Here is a 23,409-nt window from a genome sequence, read left to right as displayed (position 1 = left end):
AACCGGGGATTGGCAGATGGCTCAATGCAGCGGCAGCAGCAATGCGTTTGATGTACCGCTCTGTCGTGGTGAAGAAGGAACTGAGTCGAAAGCCGAAACTCTCGATTTACCAGTCAATATACGTTCCAACCCTCAACCATGGTCATGAGCTTTGGGTCATGACCGAAAGGACAAGATCTCGGTTACAAGTGGCTGAAATGAGTTGCCTCCGCAGGCTGGCTGGGTGCTCCTTTAGAGACACGGTGAGGAGCTCGGTCACCCAGGGGGAGCTCGGAGTCTAGCTGCTGCATGATGAATGTAATTTCGTTCATATGCGTACTTGTGATGTAAAAATGAATGACAATAAAATTGAATCTGAATCTGAATCTGATTTGAGAGGAACTAGCTGAGGTGGCTTGGGCATCTGTTCCAGATGCCACCTGGATGCCTCCCTGGGGAAGTGTTCCGGGCATGGGAACACTACGGAGGGGGAAGTCTGGGTATTCTTGCTTAGACCACTGCCCCCGTGACCCGGTCCCGGATAAGCGGCAGAAAATGCATGGATGGTATTTCGCATGTAAAACTAAATTCCACTCAGGTCTTACTCTTCAGGTCTTACTCTTGGGAATAATCAGGTAACTTGGGAATTACCTGAATACGATGATGATTGTCATCCCGATGATTTTCTGGATCATCCCTCATACTACACCACAATCCTTAGTTTTGGTTCTCCTCCTGAATCCAGTTACAACAGAAGACAGTTAGCCATCCATCCAACAGGGTTGGGGAAAAAAGTGGCAAAGAAATGCTTTCCTCGGAAGCAGCCTATTTCCCAACCTCAGTCACAGCCCCAGTCTGTCACACAGCCCAGGTCACAACCATATTATCTGGTCTGGCCTGAGAAGAAACGGCCTTCTTCTGCCCCAGTTTCCCAACCTGAGTTTCCATGGTTCCAACCTGAGTCTACTGCTTTCCAGCAGCCAACGTTCCAGCAACCAGCTCCCCTAACAACCAGCTCTTCATCAGCCAGCAGTTCTGCAGCCAGTGTCCTCATTACAAGAGCACTATTCTGAGCACCATTGTGAAAGCCATCCAGAATCAGGAAGACTATGGTGAAGTTGTTTCTGTCTGCGACACCTCCCGGTGGCTGCGAAGATGTAGTTTCCCATATAATAATTCTGATCTTGTCCGTAATTTCAGTAATAATGGACTGCGAAAGACAATTCCCATACATGCATTCTGTCCCAGAATTTCTGAAGCCAGCCCGACTCCCCAGTTCTTCATCCAGAACCTGCAGCTCTTTACCTAGAATCCACAACCTTTGAGCCAGAACATCTGCGTGAAAAGCCAGAGCCCCTGCCTGAAACCCCAGAGCACCAGCCTGACTCTCCAGAGCAGTGTCCCCACTATGTCATCATCCCTGCTTCCTGACTGGCCGCGTCCAGGCTGAGGCTGTTTCCTGGATTCCAGGCCTCCCTGTGACCCTAAATAGGAATAAGTGGGTATAGATAATGGATGGATGGATGACAGAAGAGGCTTTCTGCATAAAGAGAAAAACATGTAAATCGTTTAGCCCTTTAATAAAATATAACAGTTCACCAACAGGTGGCACAATATATGTTATTTTTTGCCACTATTTATATATTTAAGGGACAGTGAGTAGTTTGTGATAAATAGCACCGATTACTCTGGTATAGTAAAATGTAGACTTTCACAGTCTCTGTGTGATCATCTGTCTATCCTGCAGACCACCTCTGCTCCACATACCCCCAATGTCCAACTTAGGCTGTGGAGCCAACCAGCCTAGCCCACCAACTTTCATACTGCTATTTCAGCACTGAACACAGCCCCCTGGGTGTGTGCCAGACACACATCCATCGACAGAAAAGAAACATCAGGAGCAGTAACTCACCAGACCAATGAATTTCCTCACCTTTTTGATGTTCTTGAGCCACGATGGCGGCTGTGTTATCCATGTGGGACACATTTACTTGCTGCTCAGCCTGTCTCAGGGACTCCAAAGCACTACTCTGCCCAGGATGATACCATCATCCAAATAAGCAGCAGCATATGCAGTGTGTGGATGTGTTGGAAAGTCACATGGGCACAGGTAGCCCATACAGCCATGCACACACTGTCAAGTCCGCTGGCATTTCAATGCGGTGCTCTATGAGTGTTGTATGACTGAGCAGAGGAGAGGACACACTCGCAAAATGCTTTTAAAATGCGGAAACATTTGCTCTCTGGGCTATCAAGAGATGGTTGTCACATATAAGCAGATGTTTGGTGTTTGGGGTTTTTGGTAGTTTCGGCCCCAGCTCTTCTCTGTCTTTCACCACGCTCACCAGAGAGAGTGACAGACTCCACCTCTCTCAATTCTTTCAGGAGGTTGAGATGGTAGATCTGTAAAGCTCTGCCTCTGTCTAGACATGCAACCTCAAAGTACACGTCATTCATTCATCATGTGATTAATGAATGATGACACTTGGCGAGCAATTTTGAACTGGGTGATGGGAACAATACCATCACCTTATCTTGAGGTATAAATTGTCTCAGCATAATTCCCCTGTTGTACAGGTGCTGCTGCTGGGTCTGGAGCATGCTCATGAAATAACTGAACCAGTGGGTGTAATTTTGTTCTCAGGTCCAGCACATATGGAATTTAATTTTTAGTGGGGCTTAGACCTTCCTTTGCATTTTCTTTAAGCAGGTCCAACACCCCCCTTGGTTTCCTACCAAATAAAAGGGTCCCCTGTAGAGGACTGATTAACCTCTTGCACTGCAAACAACAGGGGATCTAGCCATTTGTCCCATATACGTTCATCTTCGCTCATACATGAACTCTTGGATCAAGGATTTCAAAGTTCTGTTCAACCATGCCCATCGGTCTGTGAGTGGTAGACACTGGTTTGAACAGACTTGATATTCAGTAGATATTAGAGTACCATGAGCGTGCAAAACATGAACATGGTGCCCTGGTCAGTAAGAATCTACGACCACAGTTCGCAACACAAGTGTCACAGGTCCCTAACTGCCATGAACGCACCCCCATGTACAAAATTATAGGATGCATAAGGCAGGAGCTAACCACGTCCTTCACTCTATGCTTTTTCCCCTTGAATCGAATTTTCACAGACACCACAGGATATGTGTGAATATCCCCCATGCACACACTTGATCTGCATCTGCATCCATGATCTGCATCCCACATAAGCCAGATTCTGGAACATATTATTCTCAGTACAGCCCAAATACACCATCACCTGATATGTATCCCCCTTGCATCCTTACCAGAATCCTGTATGTCTCCCCTGGACTAGGGAGGGGAATTAGAGTGCCAGACCCCAGCTCCATGAGGGGGCATTCCCAACAAAAATGTGTCTGAACTTACAAGACCCTTGCCCTGGCATCTGATCAGCCCTCTGTGGGTGGTTAACTACATTCACAGCCGCTGGGACCTATGAGGGAGACATCATAACATTGTCATTGTCATTATCAAGGAGGCCATGCAGCACCATGGGCCCGAGGCATTTTCCTCCCCATGGGGTCAAGCAAGGCCAGGCAGCTGCTTAGGCTTCCTCCCATTCACTGAACCATTCTGCTCCTCAGTTGGGCTGGAACTGGGCAAACGGCCATTGTGTTCACTGCCAGCCCACTGAGATGGAGGAGTGCCGTCTTCCACGGGGCTGGGACTGGCTACGTGGTCCCCGAGCAATGTGGTAGCATGCCAACTCAGAGGCCCAGGGAGATGCTCAGCCAAAGTTGTTTCTCCCAGCTTGCGCTGTCTGTGGTACAGTACCACAGCTTCTGCTTCAGCCTTCCTCATTCATCCTCACAACCGCATCAAGTTTCATCGTATGCCAGTGGCTCATGTTGACACTGTCTCTGGTACTCAGCTGGCAATCCCAGTCGCAATGTTAGCCAAGCAGACCCCATTCTCCACCAGTTGTAGACTTTGGACTCTTTTGTCTCTGTGGGATCACCTGCCTAGGCCAACACACATGTCCCAGCGTAAACACTCTATTCAAATTTTTATTGCTTTGAGTTCATTCTGTACTCAAAGCAACACAGCTCACTCGTTCTTTTCAGCACTGCTTGCTCTGCCTGGCTGAGAGCCCCAATCTTTCTTTCAGCTGTCCTCTTGCTCTGGCTGGTGGCTTCCTGTTGTCACAAAAGTCAGGGAAAAGAGCTCTTCTCTGCTCCTTACCTCCTATATACAAAGACACTGATTAGCCAAATTAGTACTTGCCCTCTCTCTCAGGCATCAATTTTCTTTTTTTTCAATTTTATTTGTATAGCACCAGATCACAATACAAATCATCTCAAGGCACTTTACAAAAACTAAAACTAAAAACCCAACAATTCCCTTATGAGCAAGCACTTGGCGACAGTGGAGAGGAAAAACTCCCTTTAACGGAAGAAAAGGGAGGGGGTGTGCAGTGCACCGATGGTCCTCGGGCAGTCTAGGCCTATAGCAGCATAACTAAGAGATAGTTCAGGGTTGCCTGAAGCCAGCTCTAACTATATGCTTTGTCAAAGAGGAAGGTTTTAAGTCTAGCCTTAAAAGTACAGAGAGTGCCTCCTGAACCCAGACTGGGAGCTGGTTCCATAGGAGAGGAGCTTGATAACTAAAGGCTCTGCCTCCCATTCTGCTTTTGGAAACTCTGGGAACCACAAGTAGACCTGCACTCTGAGAGCGAAGTGGTCTATTGGGATAATATGGTACTATGAGGTCTTTAAGGTATGAAGGAGCTTGAATATGAAGGGATTTGTATGTGAGAAGAAGGATTTTAAATTCTATTCTATATTTTACAGGGAGCCTATGAAGAGAAGCCAATATTGGAGATATACGATCTCTCTTGATTGTTCCTGTCAGGACTCTGGCTGCGGCATTCTGGATTAATTGGAGGCTTTTTATGGAGATACTGGGACATCCAGATAGTAATGAGTTAGAGTAATCTAGCCTTGAGGTAACAAATGCATGGACTGGTTTTTCTGCATCATTTTGAGACAGGATGTTCCTAATTTTGGAAGTGTTGCGCAGGTGAAAGAATGCAGTTCTTAGCTATAGTTTGAGAAAAGTTAATTCTGAGATTTTTTGGCCCAAATATAATGACTTCTGTTTTCTCCGAGTTTAAAAGTAAAAAGTTACTGGTCATCCAGGCCTTGATGTCAGTTAGACAGGCTTGAAGTCTGGTAAACTGGTTTGTGTTAACAGGTTTAATAGATAAATACAACTGAGTGTCATCTGCATAGCAGTGGTAATTAATAGAGTGCTTCCTAATGACATATCCTAAAGGAAGCATGTACAGGGTGAACAGAATCGGTCCTAGCACGGAGCCTTGTGGAACTCCATAACTAACTTTTGTTCGTGTGGAAGGTTCATCATGGACATGAACAAACTGTGTTACGCCCCAGCCTAGGGGTTGCCGGAGCGTAACACGATTGTGGAGTTTTCCTCCAAACCTCTTCCACTCTCAACAAACACGAACTGGACGAACTACAATTAACAAGAATATTTATTCTGTTTAAACACAGAATACAATACAGAATGTACAACACAAACAAAACGCTAATTTAGCCCTACTCAAACAAAAACGCTCCATGAGCCCTACGATATCAAACAAACGAAAATCAATAACAGAAACGCTACAATAGCCCTACGATCTCAAACAAAAGAAACAACACAAAATCACAGGTCACTAGCCTGGAAACTCCTAATCTCTAACTAACTAATTTACGCGATCGAAATCTCTATCAAAATAGCTGGGAATGGCAAAGGTGGGAGAATAGCTCTCTCGAACAGCAGTCCGTGGGCCTCTTATCGTCCTTCCGGGAAGTGTTGGACCAATCCCGGAAGTCCAATCCACGGGGTCCTCGAGTCCACGCCCACTCCATCCTCCGTCACACCCACACACATACACACGTAATGGGGAGGGTCAATAACACATAACCACACACACATAATGACCCCTAGGGTCATAACACCTCACCCCCTAAAGTCAAACATTTTCACAAGAAAATGTTTGTCTTTTTTTTTTTTTTTTCAACATCTTGACAGAGCATCAGCCATCACATTTTCTAATCCTTTTTTATAGCGAATTTCAACATTGTAGTCTTGTAACAACAATGACCAGCGCATAAGACGATTGTTGTTGTTTTGCATTCGAGTCAGGAATACCAGAGGGTTGTGGTCAGAGAAGACGAGGGTCTGCTGTGTATTTGAACCAACATACACCTCAAAATGTTGTAATGCTAACAATAAGGCTAACGCTTCCTTCTCAATGGTGCTATAATGCAGCTGATGTTTCTTGAATTTCCTCGAAAAATAACTGATTGGATGGTCTATGCCCGCATCATCGTCCTGTAGGAGTACAGCACCTGCTCCGAGAGCACTAGCGTCCACCTCAAATTTAAATGGACGGGTGAAGTTTGGGGCAGCCAGAACAGGAGCACTACAGAGGAGAGCCTTGGCGGCCTCAAAAGCAGACTGACATTTCTCTGACCACTGGAACGGAGTTTTCGGACTTACTAAGCTCGTGAGAGGAGCTACTACTTCCGAAAAGTTTTTGCAAAATGCTCGATAATATCCGGCCATTCCTAAGAATTGGCGGAGCTCACGGCGTGTCAGAGGGGCTGGGAAATCAAGGATTGCTTGCACTTTGGTAGCAATGGGAGCAACGTGGCATTGGCCAACCTGTTTTCCAAGGTAGGAAACTGTTGCTTTGCCGAATTCACATTTAGCTAAGTTGAGCGTAAGGGAAGCCTGTTTTAACCTGTCAAAAATTTTTGTTAGCTTGTCTAAATGTGTGGACCAGGTATCAGAATATGCTACAATGTCGTCTAAATATACCTCACAACTGTCCACACCTGACAGTACTATGCTCATTAGCCGCTGGAAAGTGGCTGGTGCATTTCTTAATCCAAACGGCATGACTGTGTATTGCAAAAAGTGGTCCGGAGTCACAAATGCAGAAATTTCTGAAGCACGAGGTGTCAAAGGAACTTGCCAGTAACCTTTTAGCAGGTCTAATTTTGTGACAAATTTCGCGGAACCCACACGGTCGATACAGTCATCCATACGTGGCAACGGGAACGAATCTGGTTTTGTAATGGCGTTTACCTTTCGGTAGTTGTTACAAAAACGAAACGTCTGATCAGGTTTAGGAACTAACAGAGATGGCGAACTCCAAGGGCTAATGCTTGGAATAGCGAAACCATGGTCTAGAAGATAGTTTACTTCTTGGCGCATTACTGCACGTTTTTCTCGGTGAGTACGGTAAGCATGTTGCTTAATGGGCTTATGAGTTTCAACATCGATATCGTGACTTAACACATTAGTTTGGGTGGGAATGTCATTGAAAAGTGCTAGGTTATTGTTAATGAGCTTATGAATGTCAGCTCGGGCGGGTTCTGGCAAATACGCTAAGTAACTGTCTAACTGGTTCAAAATTTCCGAGTTCTGAAAACGTACACAGGGGACAGAATCATGTTTGTCGCTTAATCCGTCATCACTGGGTTTGTATGATGGGCGGGTGACAGACACGGGGGTAACGGGAACTGGTTTAGGAGACGAAAATTCTTCCTTTCGACCAACATTCTGCTTCAGCATGTTGACGTGACAGACATGAGAGGTTTTCTTTCGGTCTGGAGTCTGAATTACGTAGTCAGTCTCGCTAAGCTTTCGGTCAATTACGTAAGGGCCAGAAAATTTTGTTTGTAGGCCGGAACCAACAATGGGCAACAGAACTAACACGCAGTCACCTGGCTGAAAAGTCCATATAACAGACTTTCTGTCATAACGGTCCTTCATTTTGGACTGTGCCTTGACTAAGGACTCACGCGCTACATCACAAGCATGATGTAGTCTTTCTTTAAATGAACTAACATAGTCCAAAATATTCTTTTCAGGGCTTGGCTTCTCTGAGAGCCATGTTTCACGGAGCAAACGTAACGGTCCACGCACAGTGTGGCCAAAAACTAAGTCAGCTGGACTAAATCCTAGCGACTCTTGGCATGTTTCCCTCACGGCGAACAACAACAATGGTAAGCCTTCGTCCCAATCTCGACTTGACTCGGAGCAAAACTTTCGTAACATACTTTTCAGAGTTTGATGAAACCTTTCCAATGCGCCCTGACTTTCAGGGTGATATGCACTAGACGTGCGGTGTGTGACTTTGAGCTCTGCCATGACCTGAGCGAAAACCTTCGACATGAAGTTAGAACCTTGATCACTCTGAATATACTTGGACAAGCCAAATGTGGAGAAAAATTTCACAAGTGCCTTGACTATGGCACGAGCTTTTAATGTTCGAAGTGGTACTGCCTCGGGGTATCGAGTGGCAGCACACATTATCGTGAGGATGTATTGATTTCCGGATTTAGTTTTTGGCAACGGACCAACACAGTCAATAATGACGTGCTCAAACGGTTCCCCAGTTAGAGGAATTGGTTTCAATGGGGCAACAGGAATTACCTGGTTGGGCTTACCTGACACTTGACATGTATGACAGGAACGACAGAATTTTACCACATCGGACTTGAGTCCGGGCCAGAAGAAGTAACGAAGAATACGATTGTATGTCTTTCGTATTCCCAAATGTCCTGCCATACTGTGATCATGTGCTAAGGTCAAAATCTGGAAACGAAAGGGTTGGGGTATTACTACCTGACAAACAGAGTCATGTACATTACCAGAGCTCGGAGTCCAACGTCGCATCAACACACCATCATTCACAAAGTAAGACACACCTCGATTACATTGTTGACTTTGTAACAGTGACATACAGGAAGACAACGTAACATCAGCTTGTTGTGCCTTAATTAGCTGTTCTCTGTCCACCGACAGAGACAGTGTTTTGTCATCAGGTTGTAGTTCAGCACACACAGATTTTTCTTTTTCACATTTTGTAGGTAGACTTGGAGGATCAGAAGTGCTCATAAAAGAATCACTTAGATCCACCAAGTTTCCAAACTTTCGTGCTTGAGCACGGGTCACAGCACACATGGGAAATACTACAGGTGAGTTTAACACAGAGTCATCAGACACACATGCGGAAGCGATCGGACTTTCGATCACTTCCGGCGACGGGAACACTTGTCCGCCAGCTAAATCATTCCCAAGAATAAGATCTACCCCTTCTATTGGCAATTTTTCTCGAATGGCAACTTTACATTTGCCTGACAGAAATTGGGATGACAGTTGAACAAAGTGTAATGGGGCACATACAACATTCATTTCAACTCCCCACATCAAAATGTCGGACCCGCAATAAGACTGGGCCGAGAGATGTAGTACGTCTTTACGTAACACAGACTGTTTTGCACCAGTATCTCTCAGGATAGTAATTGGAATTTGGACTGACTCATTTTCCGAAGAAACAAACCCTTGTGTAACAAACGGCTTAAATGCATTGTCCACTTTGTTATTTCCAACCATGCCCACAGGTGGCAGGGTAGGTGGCGGGGTTTGTATAAGAGCCACTGGAGATGATGATTTAGCAGTTTTGACAGTTTTATTCGGCCCTTTTTTTTTCAGAATGGGACACACAGCAATGAGGTAACCCTGCTCATGGCAGTAGAAACACTCGCGTTTTTCAGCGGTGACTGGGAATGTACGTCGGAAAACTTTTGGAGAGGGTTTTTTCCTCTCAACGAAACTCAAGTCATGCCTGACGGGTGGAACGAAGACGGTTTTATGCGTTAGCGCAAACTCGTCAGCCATAACAGCAGCATTGTCCAGAGATGTAACTTTCTGTTCGTTTAAATAAAGTACTATTTTCTCTGGCAACCGATTTTTGAATTCTTCTAATAGAATTAACTCACGCAAATTGTCTAATGTTTTAACTTTACTAGCCTGACACCACTTATCAAAGAGAACGCCCTTCTCTCGTGCAAACTCTACATATGTCTGTGTAGCAGTTTTTTCACAATTTCTAAATTTTTGTCTATAAGCCTCTGGCACTAACTCATACGCATGGAGGACTGTGGTTTTAACTGTATCATAATCTAAACTATCTTCGATAGATAGGGACGCACACACTTCTTGGGCTTTCCCAACAAATTTGCACTGCAGCAACAGAGACCACACATTTTTTGGCCAATTCAAGGTGGCAGCTATACGCTCAAATGCGCTGAAGTAAGAGTCCACTTCAGACTCTCTAAAAGGTGGTACTAAAGCTATGTGCCTGCTCACGTCAAAGCCTTCGTGGGGTCTGGAAATAGGTGACTGAAAGGAGGGACTGGCAGCGATAGCAGCTCCCTGCTCCAACTCCAGAACCCTTACCTTTAGGTGCATGGCTTCCACCTCCAACCGCTTGTTCTGCAGCTCCACCTCCCGAATCCGTAGAGTGAGTTCCAACTCCTCTGTTGTACGTCCAGCTTGGACTGGGAGGTCTTTAGGTGGGGTAGGAACACCAGCCAGATCACCCGGCCCGACTCCATTTGTAGGAGTTGGCCCACCAACTGACCCTCTTTCCGTCAGCTTTGATATGAGGAGTTGTTTAATCTCCTCCTTCTTTACATTTAATGGCACATGCACGTCAAAAAAATTGGCGATTAACACCAAATCAGCCTTGCGGCACCTATCCAACTTATCTACAGTTGGATCCATAGTGAAATCCTCCAATTTGAATTCCACACTCATACTGCTACCACCACAAAAAGAAAAAACTGCGAAACAGACAGAAGAGTAAACACTGACGTATCTCGTTGACGAATCCGGCAAAGGACGGTCGACACACACCAGAAAAAAAAAGCGGACGAGCCCCCAAATCTATGATTTGGGAACGGTACGCAAAACGCGACGGATGAGCCCCCAAATCTATGTTACGCCCCAGCCTAGGGGTTGCCGGAGCGTAACACGATTGTGGAGTTTTCCTCCAAACCTCTTCCACTCTCAACAAACACGAACTGGACGAACTACAATTAACAAGAATATTTATTCTGTTTAAACACAGGTCAAAAATCACAGGTCACTAGCCTGGAAACTCCTAAAACAAACAGGAGAAAACAAAACAAACGTAAACTAAGAATCTAAATATTTCTAATCTAAACAACGAAAATCCTATCAATACTAAATCTTCTAATCGAAACAAAAACCTAATCTCTAACTAATTTACGCGATCGAAATCTCTATCAAAATAGCTGGGAATGGCAAAGGTGGGAAATAGCTCTCTCGAACAGCAGTCCGTGGGCCTCTTATCGTCCTTCCGGGAAGTGTTGGACCAATCCCGGAAGTCCAATCCACGGGGTCCTCGAGTCCACGCCCACTTCAGCCTCCGTCACACCCACACACATACACACGTAATGGGGAGGGCCAATAACACACAACCACACACACATAATGACCCCTAGGGTCATAACAACTGGAATCTGTCCGATAAATAGGATTGGAACCACTTTAACGCTGTTCCTCTGATACCAATCACATGCTCCAGTCTCTGTAATAAGATGTTGTGGTCAATGGTGTCGAATGCTGCACTAAGGTCTAGGAGGACAAGTATTGAAACAAGTCCATTATCTGAGGCTAAGAGAAGATCGTTGGTAACTTTCAACAGTGCTGTTTCTGTACTATGATGTGCTCTAAATCCTCTAAATCTTCAAATAGTTCATTCCTGTGTAAGTGGTCTGATAGCTGCTTAGCAACAGCTTTTTCTAGGATTTTAGAAATAAATGGCAGGTTGGATATTGGTCTATAATTAGCCAAGACTCCTGGATCAAGACTAGGCTTTTTGAGTAAGGGTTTGATTACTGCAGTCTTAAAGGCCTGTGGTACGTAGCCTGATACTAGAGATAAATTTACCAAGTCCAATAAAGATGAGTTCATTAATGGCAGGGTGCCTTTAAGCAGTCTAGTCGGGATGGGGTCTAAGAGGCACGTTGATGATTTCGATGAAGCAACTACTGATGTAAATTCAGAGAGATCTATGGGAGAGAAGCAGTCTAAACATAACTGAGGTCTTCAGATGATTCAAGAGCTACTGTAGTAGAGGATTTATCCGTTGTCGGATAAACATCTGCTGTAGTGGAATTTTCTTCCAAACGCTGCATGATCCATCATTTTAAATTCAAAAGTTATTAAAGAATAATCTAACAAAACAGGATTTGGGGGAAAAACTATTAGATGTTCAATTTCGATGCCATAGGTCAGAACAAGATCAAGGGTGTGACTGAAACAGTGGGTGGGTTTATTAACATTTTTGAATGAAACCAATTGAATCTAATAGAGAATTAAATGCAATGCTGAGGCCATTATTTTCAACATCTACATGAATGTTAAAATCTCCCACTATAATGACTTTATCTGATCTAAGCACTAAATTAGACAGGAAGTCAGGGAATTCAGTTAAAAACTCTGAGTAAGGGACAGGTGGACGGTACACAATGACAAGTAGAACTGGTTTTTGTGTTTTCCAGTTTGGATGTGAGAGACTAAGAGTGAGGCTCTCAAATGAGTTATAACTGTTCTAAGGATGAAAGTTTAATAATAAGTTTGAGTGGAAGATTGCAGCTACTCCTCCACCTCGACCTGTACTTCGAGGAACATGACAATTTTTATGACTGAGGGAGGTTGATTCATTCAGACTGACATATTCATCCTGCTGTAACCAGGTTTCAGTAAGATAAAGTCGGTCAATTTGGTGATCAGTTATCAAATCATTCACTAACAGAGATTTAGATGAAAGAGACTTGATATTTATTAATCCACATTTGACAGTTCTGTTTTTCTGTTCAATAAGAGGAGGTCTTAATTTTTATTACGTTTTTATGAATAACTCCTTTTCTGTTAACTTCTGAGTTATTTGATTTATATGTTCGAGGGGCAGACACAGTCTCTATGTGCTTTGAGGGGGGCCGCGGCTCTAAGGAAACTGCAGAGAGGCGTTTTAGACTGAGTCTCTGCATCCCGGTCCCCACCCTGGATCATCAGGCTTTAGGTCGGCTAATAAACTCGGCCAAATTTCTAGAGATGAGAGCTGCACCATCCAAAGTGGGATGGATGCCATCTCTCGCTACCAGATCCGGTTTTAACCAGAAAGTGGCCCAATTGTCTATGAAGCCCACATCGTTTGCTGGACACCACCTAGACAGCCAGCGACGGAACGACGACATGCGGCTAAACATGTCATCGCTGGTCAGATTGGGGAGGGGTCCAGAGAACACTACGGAGTCCGACATTAATTTAGCAAAGTTACACACGGACTCAACATTAATTTTAGTGACCTCCGATTGGCGTAATCGGGTGTCATTGATGCCGACGTGAATAACAATTTTTCCATATTTCCGATTAGCCTTAGCCAGCAGCTTCAGATTTGACTCGATGTCGCCCGCTCTGGCCCCAGGAAACATTTGACTATGGTCGCTGGTGTCTCTATTTTCACGTTCCTGACTATGGAATCGCCAATTATCAGAGTCGGTTTCTCAGCGGGTGTGTCGCTGAGCGGGGAAAATCTATTAGAAACGTGAACAGGCAGGCGATGAGCCGTGGGCTTCTGCTTAGGAGTACGTTTCCGTCGGACCGTCGCCCAGGCTAATTCTCTGGGCTGCTCCGGAGCTGCCCTTGGACCGCTAACAGACCCTGAGCTCGGTGGCTCCACACCAGCTAACGGGGCTAGCTGGCTTTTGTTCGAAGGTGCGGAGCCGCGCTTCTAAATCAGTGATCCTCGCCTCCAAGGCTAACAGAGCCTTACACTTATTACAGGTGTCATTATCGCTAAAGGAGGCAGAGGAATAACTAAACATGTGGCACACCGAGCAAGAAAGAGAGAGAGAGGGAGAGGCCATGTTAGCTAAGCTAACTAGCTAGCTAAGCTAACCGGTAGGCCAACGAGCGCTAAGTCAGGAAATAGCAATAAATACCGGTCAAAATAGAAAGGTACTTGACTAGTACCGGAATGTAGCGGTTAATGAATTGTTTAGAGTTTAGTTAGTTTTTAGGTGTGTTAAATCGTAGCTAGTCTGTTGCTAGTCTGTAGACGAACTATGTGACGAACTGTGTGTAGACGAACACACAACACGATACGCTTGCAAGACAAAAGTGATTCGCTTACCCGGAGAGCAACACCAACAGGGGGCGATCCTCTAATGCACTCCCACACCAGATATAGCCACTTCAAGCAATTTGACTACCACTCCCATCCTGCAGGCAGCCACATCTCTGCATAAAAATAATCCATAATATTTATTTGACTTAAAAATTTGTTGCCTATATTTAACTGAATGAGAATTACAAAACTACAAGTTCCAAAAAGGAACATGTTATAAATATTGGAAATAAAGTTAAAAAGCTCTACTACATCAGGTGTGTTACAGTAAACAGTTACAGTACCAGGATCACCTGGACCAGTGGAGGAAGAATGTGATGGCAAATGAGTGAGAGTGTGTACACAGTAAATGAATACATCACATTTATTCATGTATTCACATGAATGATCAGACCAATAAATATCATACACCTTATATACTGCCTATAGTTTTGAGGAGTTATGCCCCTGTTCTTAAAAGTTACTGTAATTATTTATCCCATAACATGTGAGATGAGAAATTATAGTGTAGTTTATGTGAGCACTTTCATCGAATATAAGACAGGCATGAGATTATTGTACTGACCACTGACCAAAACATACAGTGGGTACGGAAAGTATTCAGACCCCTTTAAATTTTTCACTCTTTGTGTCATTGCAGCCATTTGCCAAAATCAAAAAAGTTCATTTTATTTCTCATTAATGTACACTCAGCACCTCATCTTGACAGAAAAAAACAGAAATGTAGAAATTTTTGCAAATGTATTAAAAAAGAAAAACTGAAATATCACATGGTCATAAGTATTCAGACCCTTTGCAGTGACACTCATATTTAACTCACATGCTGTCCATTTCTTCTGATCCTCCTTGAGATGGTTCTGCTCCTTCATTGGAGTCCAGCTGTGTCTAATTAAACTGATTGGACTTGATTAGGAAAGGCACACACCTGTCTATATAAGACCTTACAGCTCACAGTGCATGTCAGAGCAAATGAGAATCATGAGGTCGAAGGAACTGCCCAAGGAGCTCAGAGACAGAATTGTGGCAAGGCACAGATCTGGCCAAGGTTACAAAAGAATTTCTGCAGCACTCAAGGTTCCTAAGAGCACAGTGGCCTCCATAATCCTCAAATGGAAAAAGTTTGGGACGACCAGAACTCTTCCTAGACCTGGCCGTCCAGCCAAACTGAGCAATCGTGGGAGAAGAGCCTTGGTGAGAGAGGTGAAGAAGAACCCAAAGATCACTGTGGCTGAGCTCCAGAGATGCAGTAGGGAGATGGGAGAAAGTTCCACAAAGTCAACTATCACTGCAGCCCTCCACCAGTCGGGGCTTTATGGCAGAGTGGCCCGACGGAAGCCTCTCCTCAGTGCAAGACTCATGAAAGCCTGCATAGAGTTTGCCAAAAAACACATGAAGGACTCCCAGACTATGAGAAATAAGATTCTCTGGTCTGATGAGACCAAGATTGAACTTTTTGGCATTAATTCTAAGCGGTATGTGTGGAGAAAACCAGGCACTGCTCATCACCTGCCCAATACAATCCCTACAGTGAAACATGGTGGTGGGAGCATCATGTTGTGGGGGTGTTTTTCAGCTGCAGGGACAGGACGACTGGTTGCAATTGAAGGAAAGATGAATGTGGCCAAGTACAGAAATATCTTGGAAGAAAACCTCTTCCAGAGTGCTCAGGACCTCAGACTGGGCCGAAGGTTCACCTTTCAACAGGACAATGACCCTAAGCACACAGATAAAATAACAAAGGACTGGCTTCGGAACAACTCTGTGACCGTTCTTGACTGGCCCAGCCAGAGCCCTGACCTAAACCCAATTGAGCATCTCTGGAGAGACCTGAAAATGGCTGTCCACCAACGTTCACCATCCAACCTGACAGAACTAGAGAGGATCTGCAAGGAAGAATGGCAGAGGATCCCCAAATCCAGGTGTGAAAAACTTGTTGCATCATTCCCAAGAAGACTCATGGCTGTACTAGCTCAAAAGGGTGCTTCTACTCAATACTGAGCACAGGGTCTGAATACTTATGACCATGTGATGTTTCAATTTTTCTTTTTTAATAAATTTGCAAAAATTTCTACATTTCTGTTTTTTTCTGTCAAGATGGGGTGCTGAGTGTACATTAATGAGAAATAAAATGAACTTTTTTGATTTTGGCAAATGGCTGCAATGACACAAAGAGTGAAAATTTTAAAGGGGTCTGAATACTTTCCGTACCCACTGTACCTGTCGTAAAAAAGTGAGTAGGAGGGAGTGTAATGCACTTACATGAGCAAGCGGACTTTGAAAGTTCTGCATCATATCTTCATCTTTACCACAGCATATATTTTTTCTTTACTTTAATAGGTATCAAAACCAGAACCTCTTTGAAATACCACAAGATAAGCCAGTTTTTCAGTCACCCATAAAGGTAGGATTCTATGTGGAAAACAAATTCAGAATTTTTAAAGTGTTAAGGGTTAAATGTATCTCTTTTGTTTTGAAGCAGAGAAAAAATCCTTTCAACAGTGAGTACAGTGCAAGTCACATCTCTGAAGAACAGGACCATCAATTATTGTACAGAGCAGTGAAGGAAACTCAGACACAAAATTTGGGTGAGTGTATATAAAAACCCCAGATTGTGCTATTTTAAATATGTATTGTAAGTAGATTACTCTATTCACTGTGATCTAATGACATATTATTTATTGTTTTGAACTGAGTTGGCTGCTTGATGAGAGTGTGAGAGCAGTTATACTACAAACCACTGTAAGTTATACCTATTTAATTTCCTGATGTGGGTTCTTTACGCTTCAGCTGCTTCAATTTTTCCTGTGAACAGCATGTTGGCATGCAGTCATTGCATAGTAGTTGAAAGCATCCACTGGTTTATTATTCCATATTATTTTATAATCTGAGTACATTGCATATGGCAGATGAAATTGTAGAAAAGGGACAAAATGAGCTAGAGTCATTGGCTCAAGAGGTGGGACCATAGATTTCTTTTCCAAAGGCTGTAAAAGTGTAGGGAAGTCCATATACACAAGGCTGCCAGATTAACCAGAGGATTACATTGAAACACATTCCAAAGCCTTAATCTATATTGCATGACTTGTGGCTGCTGCTTCTGTTGGAAAAAATATATGATTGGTAAGAAACATAAATATTATCATCAAAATATATACTTAAAAATATCAAACTATGCATTCTGCAGTAAAATGTCCTGTCTGACTATTGTCTGTCTGACACTTTTAGATTAATTTAGATTAATGCTTGTTTAATGGGAGTGTAAATAAGAAAACTGTTGCTGAAACATCCAGAGTTGCAGAATAAAATGTTTTCTTGTTTTTGTTTGTTTTTTGTATTTTCAGAGCCCTTACGACCATCTGACAGATGCGTTTTCAGACAAGACACTAAATATAGCTTGGGTACCCAGAATGAATCTGTTTCCATGCCAGTGCTGAAAAACAAAGCTATCAGCACTGATTCTCAGGACTGTTTTGCTGACATAGAGGCGCCAGAAGATAGACACACTTCTGCTGGTCATCAGGAAATCCTGAAGCACTTGTCCACTTCTGGCTACACAGACTCTTTGTTCTCTCACCTTGACCTGCAGATTCCCACTGACACCTTGCTAGATATGATGCAGGTGAGGTTCAGCTCTTTGTTTGGTCGGAGTGGAATGGAGCGGCAGGATGGGAAGCAACTAGGAGAACACAGTTTCCTGGGCACTGACTCCATCACTCCACGTGAGATAGATAACAATTATCCAAATAACCATGACCTTGACAATACTGGAAGTACCACTGCTGGCACACAAAGGCCTTTGCTCAATCCAAAACAAGTGAAACTCATTTGCTCAAATGAGGCAAACTTCCAAGAGCAAGATGCTGGCCAGTATCAAGTGTTTGGTGGTAAGATTCTTATTCAAAAATAATCAGTTAACAAAAGAGTATACAAGTATACAATAATAATAACAGCAGGGCTAAGTCTGTTTTGATTAAATAATTTGATTTCACTGTACATTCTATTACTGTGAAATGAAATTCAAGTGTATGAGTTTATCTAAAGTACAACCTTGATTATCTGCTAAATGTATTTGGCCCACAGTTGAAGATCATAGGTTGAAATAAGTATTTATAATTCATCTTCTGGTGGTCTGATAAAGACAACAATTTTCTGCCACTAATAACAATTTGTAGAATGTACCTGAAATAAAAGTGTCTTCCTACAGTAGACAGTAATGTACCAAGACAAAGCCTACACAGGTAACTATTTAGTGGATTAGTAAAACACTGTTCCACTACAACCATTATATTATGTATGTGTGTCAGTGAGTGATCCAATCGGTGGCTGCTGTCTTTGCAGATGTCTGTGAGCACTGTAATTCAGAGCCCCTGAGCACTGCAGTGCTCAGCTTTGTTTCTGATGAGCAGATGTCAGGTAATCCTGGTCACCTGCAGACAGAGTCTGAAGACTGTCACGCTCAGGCTAAAGGCACGGACCGGCCAACTGTTCACCATATTCAACGAGAAAAGCTTCCTGAACATAGCATTGATATTTCTGGTAAGGTCTCAGATGCAACATCTTCAACTAATGGCAGCTGGAAGTGTTCGTCTCATGCTGTTTCAGCACAGCCTTCCCAAAAACAACTTGGATTTTTTAGAAGAGAGAAAGACAAATGTTCTGATGTCCAGAGTCCACAGAAAGAACAGGTGAAGGTATCTAAACATAAAGACACAGGCAATACACAGAATCTCTATCAGTGTGCTGCAGACACCAGTTTGGACAAAACTGTAAGTGTCAAACATGAAGCTAAACTCACTGGGATGACAGATGTCACAACACTACAACCCACAGCACTGCAGAACACAACATTTAAACAAACAGAAGATAGAGTTCCATTTCCAGATAGACTATCCAATCTTAAAGCTTTCTGCGAGACAGAAAACACTGATCCTAAAATAATATTTACCAGAGAAGAGGCAGGGCAGTACAACATCTTCGACATTTCACATAGCCTTCAGGCTTCTGTGGAAAATATCAACAGTCATTTAGTTCAAATGGAAGTAACTGAAGATACTGCTGGCAGGTCTGAAGAAAAGATTCTATTACCACACAGTGAAGTTAGCCTGCCATTAGATTTATCAAAAGAAGATGGCAGATACAGAGCATATCCCGTCATCACTTATGAGGAGACAGATGACTATTTTACAGAGTTACAAATTTCTGAGTCACAGGGAAGTCTCATTATTCCTCCACATTCCTCTGTCACTTTTAATGCGCCAAAGCAAAAGGGCAGTATTCCAGTTTTCCTTCCCCATTCCAGTTCCAGCCCCAAAGTGTACAGGCCAACCAAGATCAATAAACTTCAGCATTTCTGGGAGAAGGAATATACAGGACCCCGGATAATCAATGCAAGAGTCAATAAGGAGTCCAACAGTTCAGTATTTGGTAACAAAGTGAATTCCTCTCAATTCAATCTGGGAACCTGCTTAGACACCAGAGTGAAGTCTAATGGAGGGGCACAAACATCTCCTCACACAACCATGTCTAATGTTGTCTTGAAATCACTGAAAGTGACAGACAAAGTTTTTGTCACTCAGAGTCCAGATAGGTTACAGCTAAGTAGTTCTGGTAGTACTGGGGATATATATTCAACATGTCACCAAAACCAAGTCAAAGCTGATACACAGACTGAAGAAAGGGCCCTCAGACCTGGCAGATCCCAAAAGCCAAGACTAAAAGACCAGAATGATGATGTCAGGAGGAGTCCAGCTAAGACCTGCCACCCAAAGGTCCTACCTAGAGAATCCTCTAGTTCTAATAGAACCAGTTTGGAAGGCTCCCCCTTGAAAACCTTTCCAATAGACATCGACTGTAAAAGTAAGATGTTTAAAGAGCAAGAAAAACTGCCATTAGTGCAAAAACAAAGGAAGATTCCTTCAGAAGATGCAAAGCAGACAGTGCTGACAGATTACCCTAATAGAGACATCATCTCTCACCCTCTGCCTATACATCCAGAGGACACAGGGACTTCCTTTGGTAATGTAAAAAAAGAACAAATTTGTGCCAGCTCCTCTACTGAAGTACAATCCAAACATGTTTTAGAGAAGAAATTGGGAAGCTTTACACATCTTGCCAGATCTTTAATCCCTCAGCATGACCTTGGGCAACAGGAGAAGGCCCATGTCCCTGCTTTTCACCAAACGAAAGCTACTGCTGCTGCACAGAATGATGCAGTTGGCAGACCACAAAGTGCCCTCGAAAACTTTGTTGGAAACCAGATTGACATTCCCATTGTGGTGAATCCTACCACAATAAGTTCTTGTGTCGTACAAAGTAAAAACAGAAACTCCAGCCAAGAAACAATGACTGGAGCCTGGTCTCTGTCTCTGCCAAGTTCAGACAGTGAGTGTTTCAATTTTCTCTCCATTTATCTTTCTTTGAGGTAATGATTGAGAAATGGAGACCACAGTCTAATTTAACTTAGAATTAGTATACTTACCTGACAAATTCCTCAATATCAAAATTCTAACTACTGCTCTGCTCCCACGGACATTATTTTTTTATACTTTTTGTACACTGACATTTTAATTCATCACCAAAAAAACCGTTTTCTGTCTGTTTCCAGACTGTAAGTCATAGTTTTTTTAGAACTTTGGCTTGTTGTGGGACTTATATAGCAAAGCGACTTATGCCTATTAATTTACTGTCATTTTGTCGAGTAGTCACTAGCATTAGATGGCACTCTTGACTGGAGGAGACACTGCTACTCCTTCCAATCAATGTTGGTGGAGTTGTTTAACGTTACTTGGCACAGATGAATGAATATCATAACGTCTTTGTGCTTGTTGTTATGCCTAGCCTACGTTCTTCACAGGCTAATTTAGTCTATGATCAACATAATTCAGTATAATTAAAAATATGACTTCTACACCAAAGCTACTTGTGTACTTGGTTACAACAATGCCATTTAGAGTTATACATGCTCATAATAACTTAAGCAAATCAATCTACATCATTTGATTCTGAACAAATAAAATAAATAAAATAGAACGTGTCAATTGATGGGCTTCAGAGAGAGCCAAGTTCCCCCCTTGTTTCCAGTATTTATGCCAACCAGCTGCTGGTTTCATATTAACCATATGTATTTTTCTGTTCAATAAGGCCATTTTTGCTAAAAGTGACTGATATTCGACTTATAGTCCAGAAAATATGCTAATTTATTTCGTTTGATTAACTTCCCAATGAAAGGTTAAAAGTCCCTTCATAATTCTGTGGTCTCACTAGGCCTGTTCAGCAATCCAACCATGATAAACCAGCACTAGTTGTTTTCTATTCAATCTGTGGTGAGTCAATTTTCCAGTGTTGATTGTGGTTTATTTGTGGCAGGTTATGGCGAGAATTGTGCTCCGATCGTGTCAGCTATGAAACAATTATCTTCAAGGAGCATGTCTTCATCCAAAAGTTTGGAAAACCTCACTTTACCTACAAGTAACAGTAGTCTTTCTTCTTCAGATAATGCACCTTTATTGTATAACCAGTACATTATTTTATATTTATTACAAACAAAAGTCTTCAAGTTACATGCTCTTATGGTATATGGGAGTGGTATGTAAAAATACTGTCTCATGGACCTATTTCTTCTTACGAGAAGAGAAGACCAAAAAATAACAATGTGTATAAGTGAGAATGTTGGTAAACGTGGTCACCTCTTTTTAAAGACAGTTATTAATACATACACAGGCTGGACAAATCATTTCAACATGCAGTCACAATGTTAGAAATATGAAAATATTTAATGATGGTGAGAGATTCAGAGTCATGTCTTTCTTCCAGTTTCTTCACTTTCTCCATCAGCCTCTAGACTCACCATCTCAGAGCAGATGAAAACCAGTGTGTCGGTACCTGTCCTTCAGCAGGATGAGGTAAATCCCTCTTCAATGCCTCTTGTACATTGAACTCACAACACACAACTACATCTAGTGTTTAACATCTACAACAGAGTTGTTGGACTATTTACCATTGGTATTTCTCACATTAGAGGTAATTGAGATAATTGATTGGAATGGCTGATTTTGGCTTTTTTCCTCTTCTGGGATTGTTATGCTCACCAACATCATTCATGTTTTTCTTTGATATTATCAGACAGAAAGTGACAGCACTTTTGAGACTAACTTGGGCTGGAGAAGAAACACAGGCATGTCTAACACGAGTCTCTCCTCTGGAATGGCCTCCACATTGTCTGTATGTCCATATGCAGTTTACTGAATAATACAAGTTTCCGATAAAAAATACACAGTGCATATAGCTTGTGAGCCAGACATTGAAAGTTGAATGTCCACCTCCATATTTTTTTCAATATAATTTACTTATAATTTACTTCACTTTTTACAGATCAGGATAATAAAAATATTAAGGTTTAGGACTGGTGATATTTTGTATTTTTGAATAAGCAGGTCAGTGACAGCATCAGCAGCATTAACCCTCCAGATATTGAAGTCCATGGAAGTGTTCAGTTCGCTGTGAACTACATCCAGAAGCTTGGAGAATTTCACATCTTTGTCGTGCACTGCATGAATCTGGCTGTGGCTGACACCAAGAAGAACCGCTCTGATCCGTAAGTGCTTGTTATTTATTGTATAATCAAAATGGCAAATCATCTTATATCTTATATTATAATCATGTTATATCAGAAATATCCCAGGCTGAATATATGTCAAACACCTCTTAAACTTTATTTGAGAGCTGTTATTCGAAAAATTCACTCTATATGTTTTAGTTTAACTGTGCTGTCTTTTTACAGGTATGTGAAATGTTATCTTCTTCCTGACATAACAAATTTGGGAAAAAGAAAAACCACTGTAAAAAAGAAGACTTTCAACCCCACCTATAATGAAATCCTTAGGGTAAGAATTTCATATTTCATATAAGCACTTTCTTTATTTCGCCTCTCATCTTTGTTTCCTTCTTTTTGTTTTATAGTTCAAAATCAAAATGGAGGTGCTGAAAACTCAAAATTTGAACATGTCTGTGTGGCACAATGACATGTTTGGGCGGAATATCTTCCTGGGCCAGATGGACTTGGATTTGTCGGATTGGGACTTTAGCAACACACAGATAAATGAATACACATTAAAAGCCAGGGTAACAACTCAATTTCTCTAAGAAGTCTATGTGTGTTGTAGAAGTGATTTGAATAGACACTTGCTCATTTAAGCTTAGTTCTTCAGGTGCCAGCACAAACCTCAACCGTGTCTCCCTCCCATCTCATGGACAACAGAGGTCAGATGAGAGTTGCACTGAGATTCCTGCTGCAGATGTCCCACAGTGAGTAGTGGCTCCTGTGTTTAAAGTATCATTTCCTCACAGTATTATCATCATTGTGACTTAATGTGGGCTGACTACTTTT

The 23,409-nt window shown here is 42.6% G+C and overlaps 1 protein-coding gene across 9 annotated transcripts in view; it reads left to right on the top strand.

The window, feature by feature from the left end:
- Positions 1-23,409, top strand: part of sytl2a (synaptotagmin-like 2a) — a 31,802-nt gene that overhangs the window by 5,440 nt on the left and 2,953 nt on the right. For 2 of the 9 annotated variants that reach the window (XR_003297006.1, XR_003297005.1), the window contains exons 5-9: positions 16,362-16,425; positions 16,501-16,609; positions 17,366-17,908; positions 18,363-21,491; positions 21,837-21,869. Coding sequence is in view for 3 of the 9 variants with exons in the window: in XM_026328602.2 (XP_026184387.1) it covers positions 16,362-16,425; positions 16,501-16,609; positions 17,366-17,908; positions 18,363-20,449 (2,803 nt within the window). In the remaining 6 variants the exon portion in view is untranslated. The other 7 variants (XM_026328604.2, XM_026328605.2, XR_003297007.2 and 4 more) reach the window with 7 other exon arrangements.

This window comes from Mastacembelus armatus, chromosome 14 (genome assembly GCF_900324485.2).
Source record: "Mastacembelus armatus chromosome 14, fMasArm1.2, whole genome shotgun sequence".
In the NCBI taxonomy this organism is placed as follows: domain Eukaryota; kingdom Metazoa; phylum Chordata; class Actinopteri; order Synbranchiformes; family Mastacembelidae; genus Mastacembelus; species Mastacembelus armatus.
Note: the sequence above shows the minus strand (reverse complement) of the source record. Positions and strands in the feature narration are given on the sequence as shown.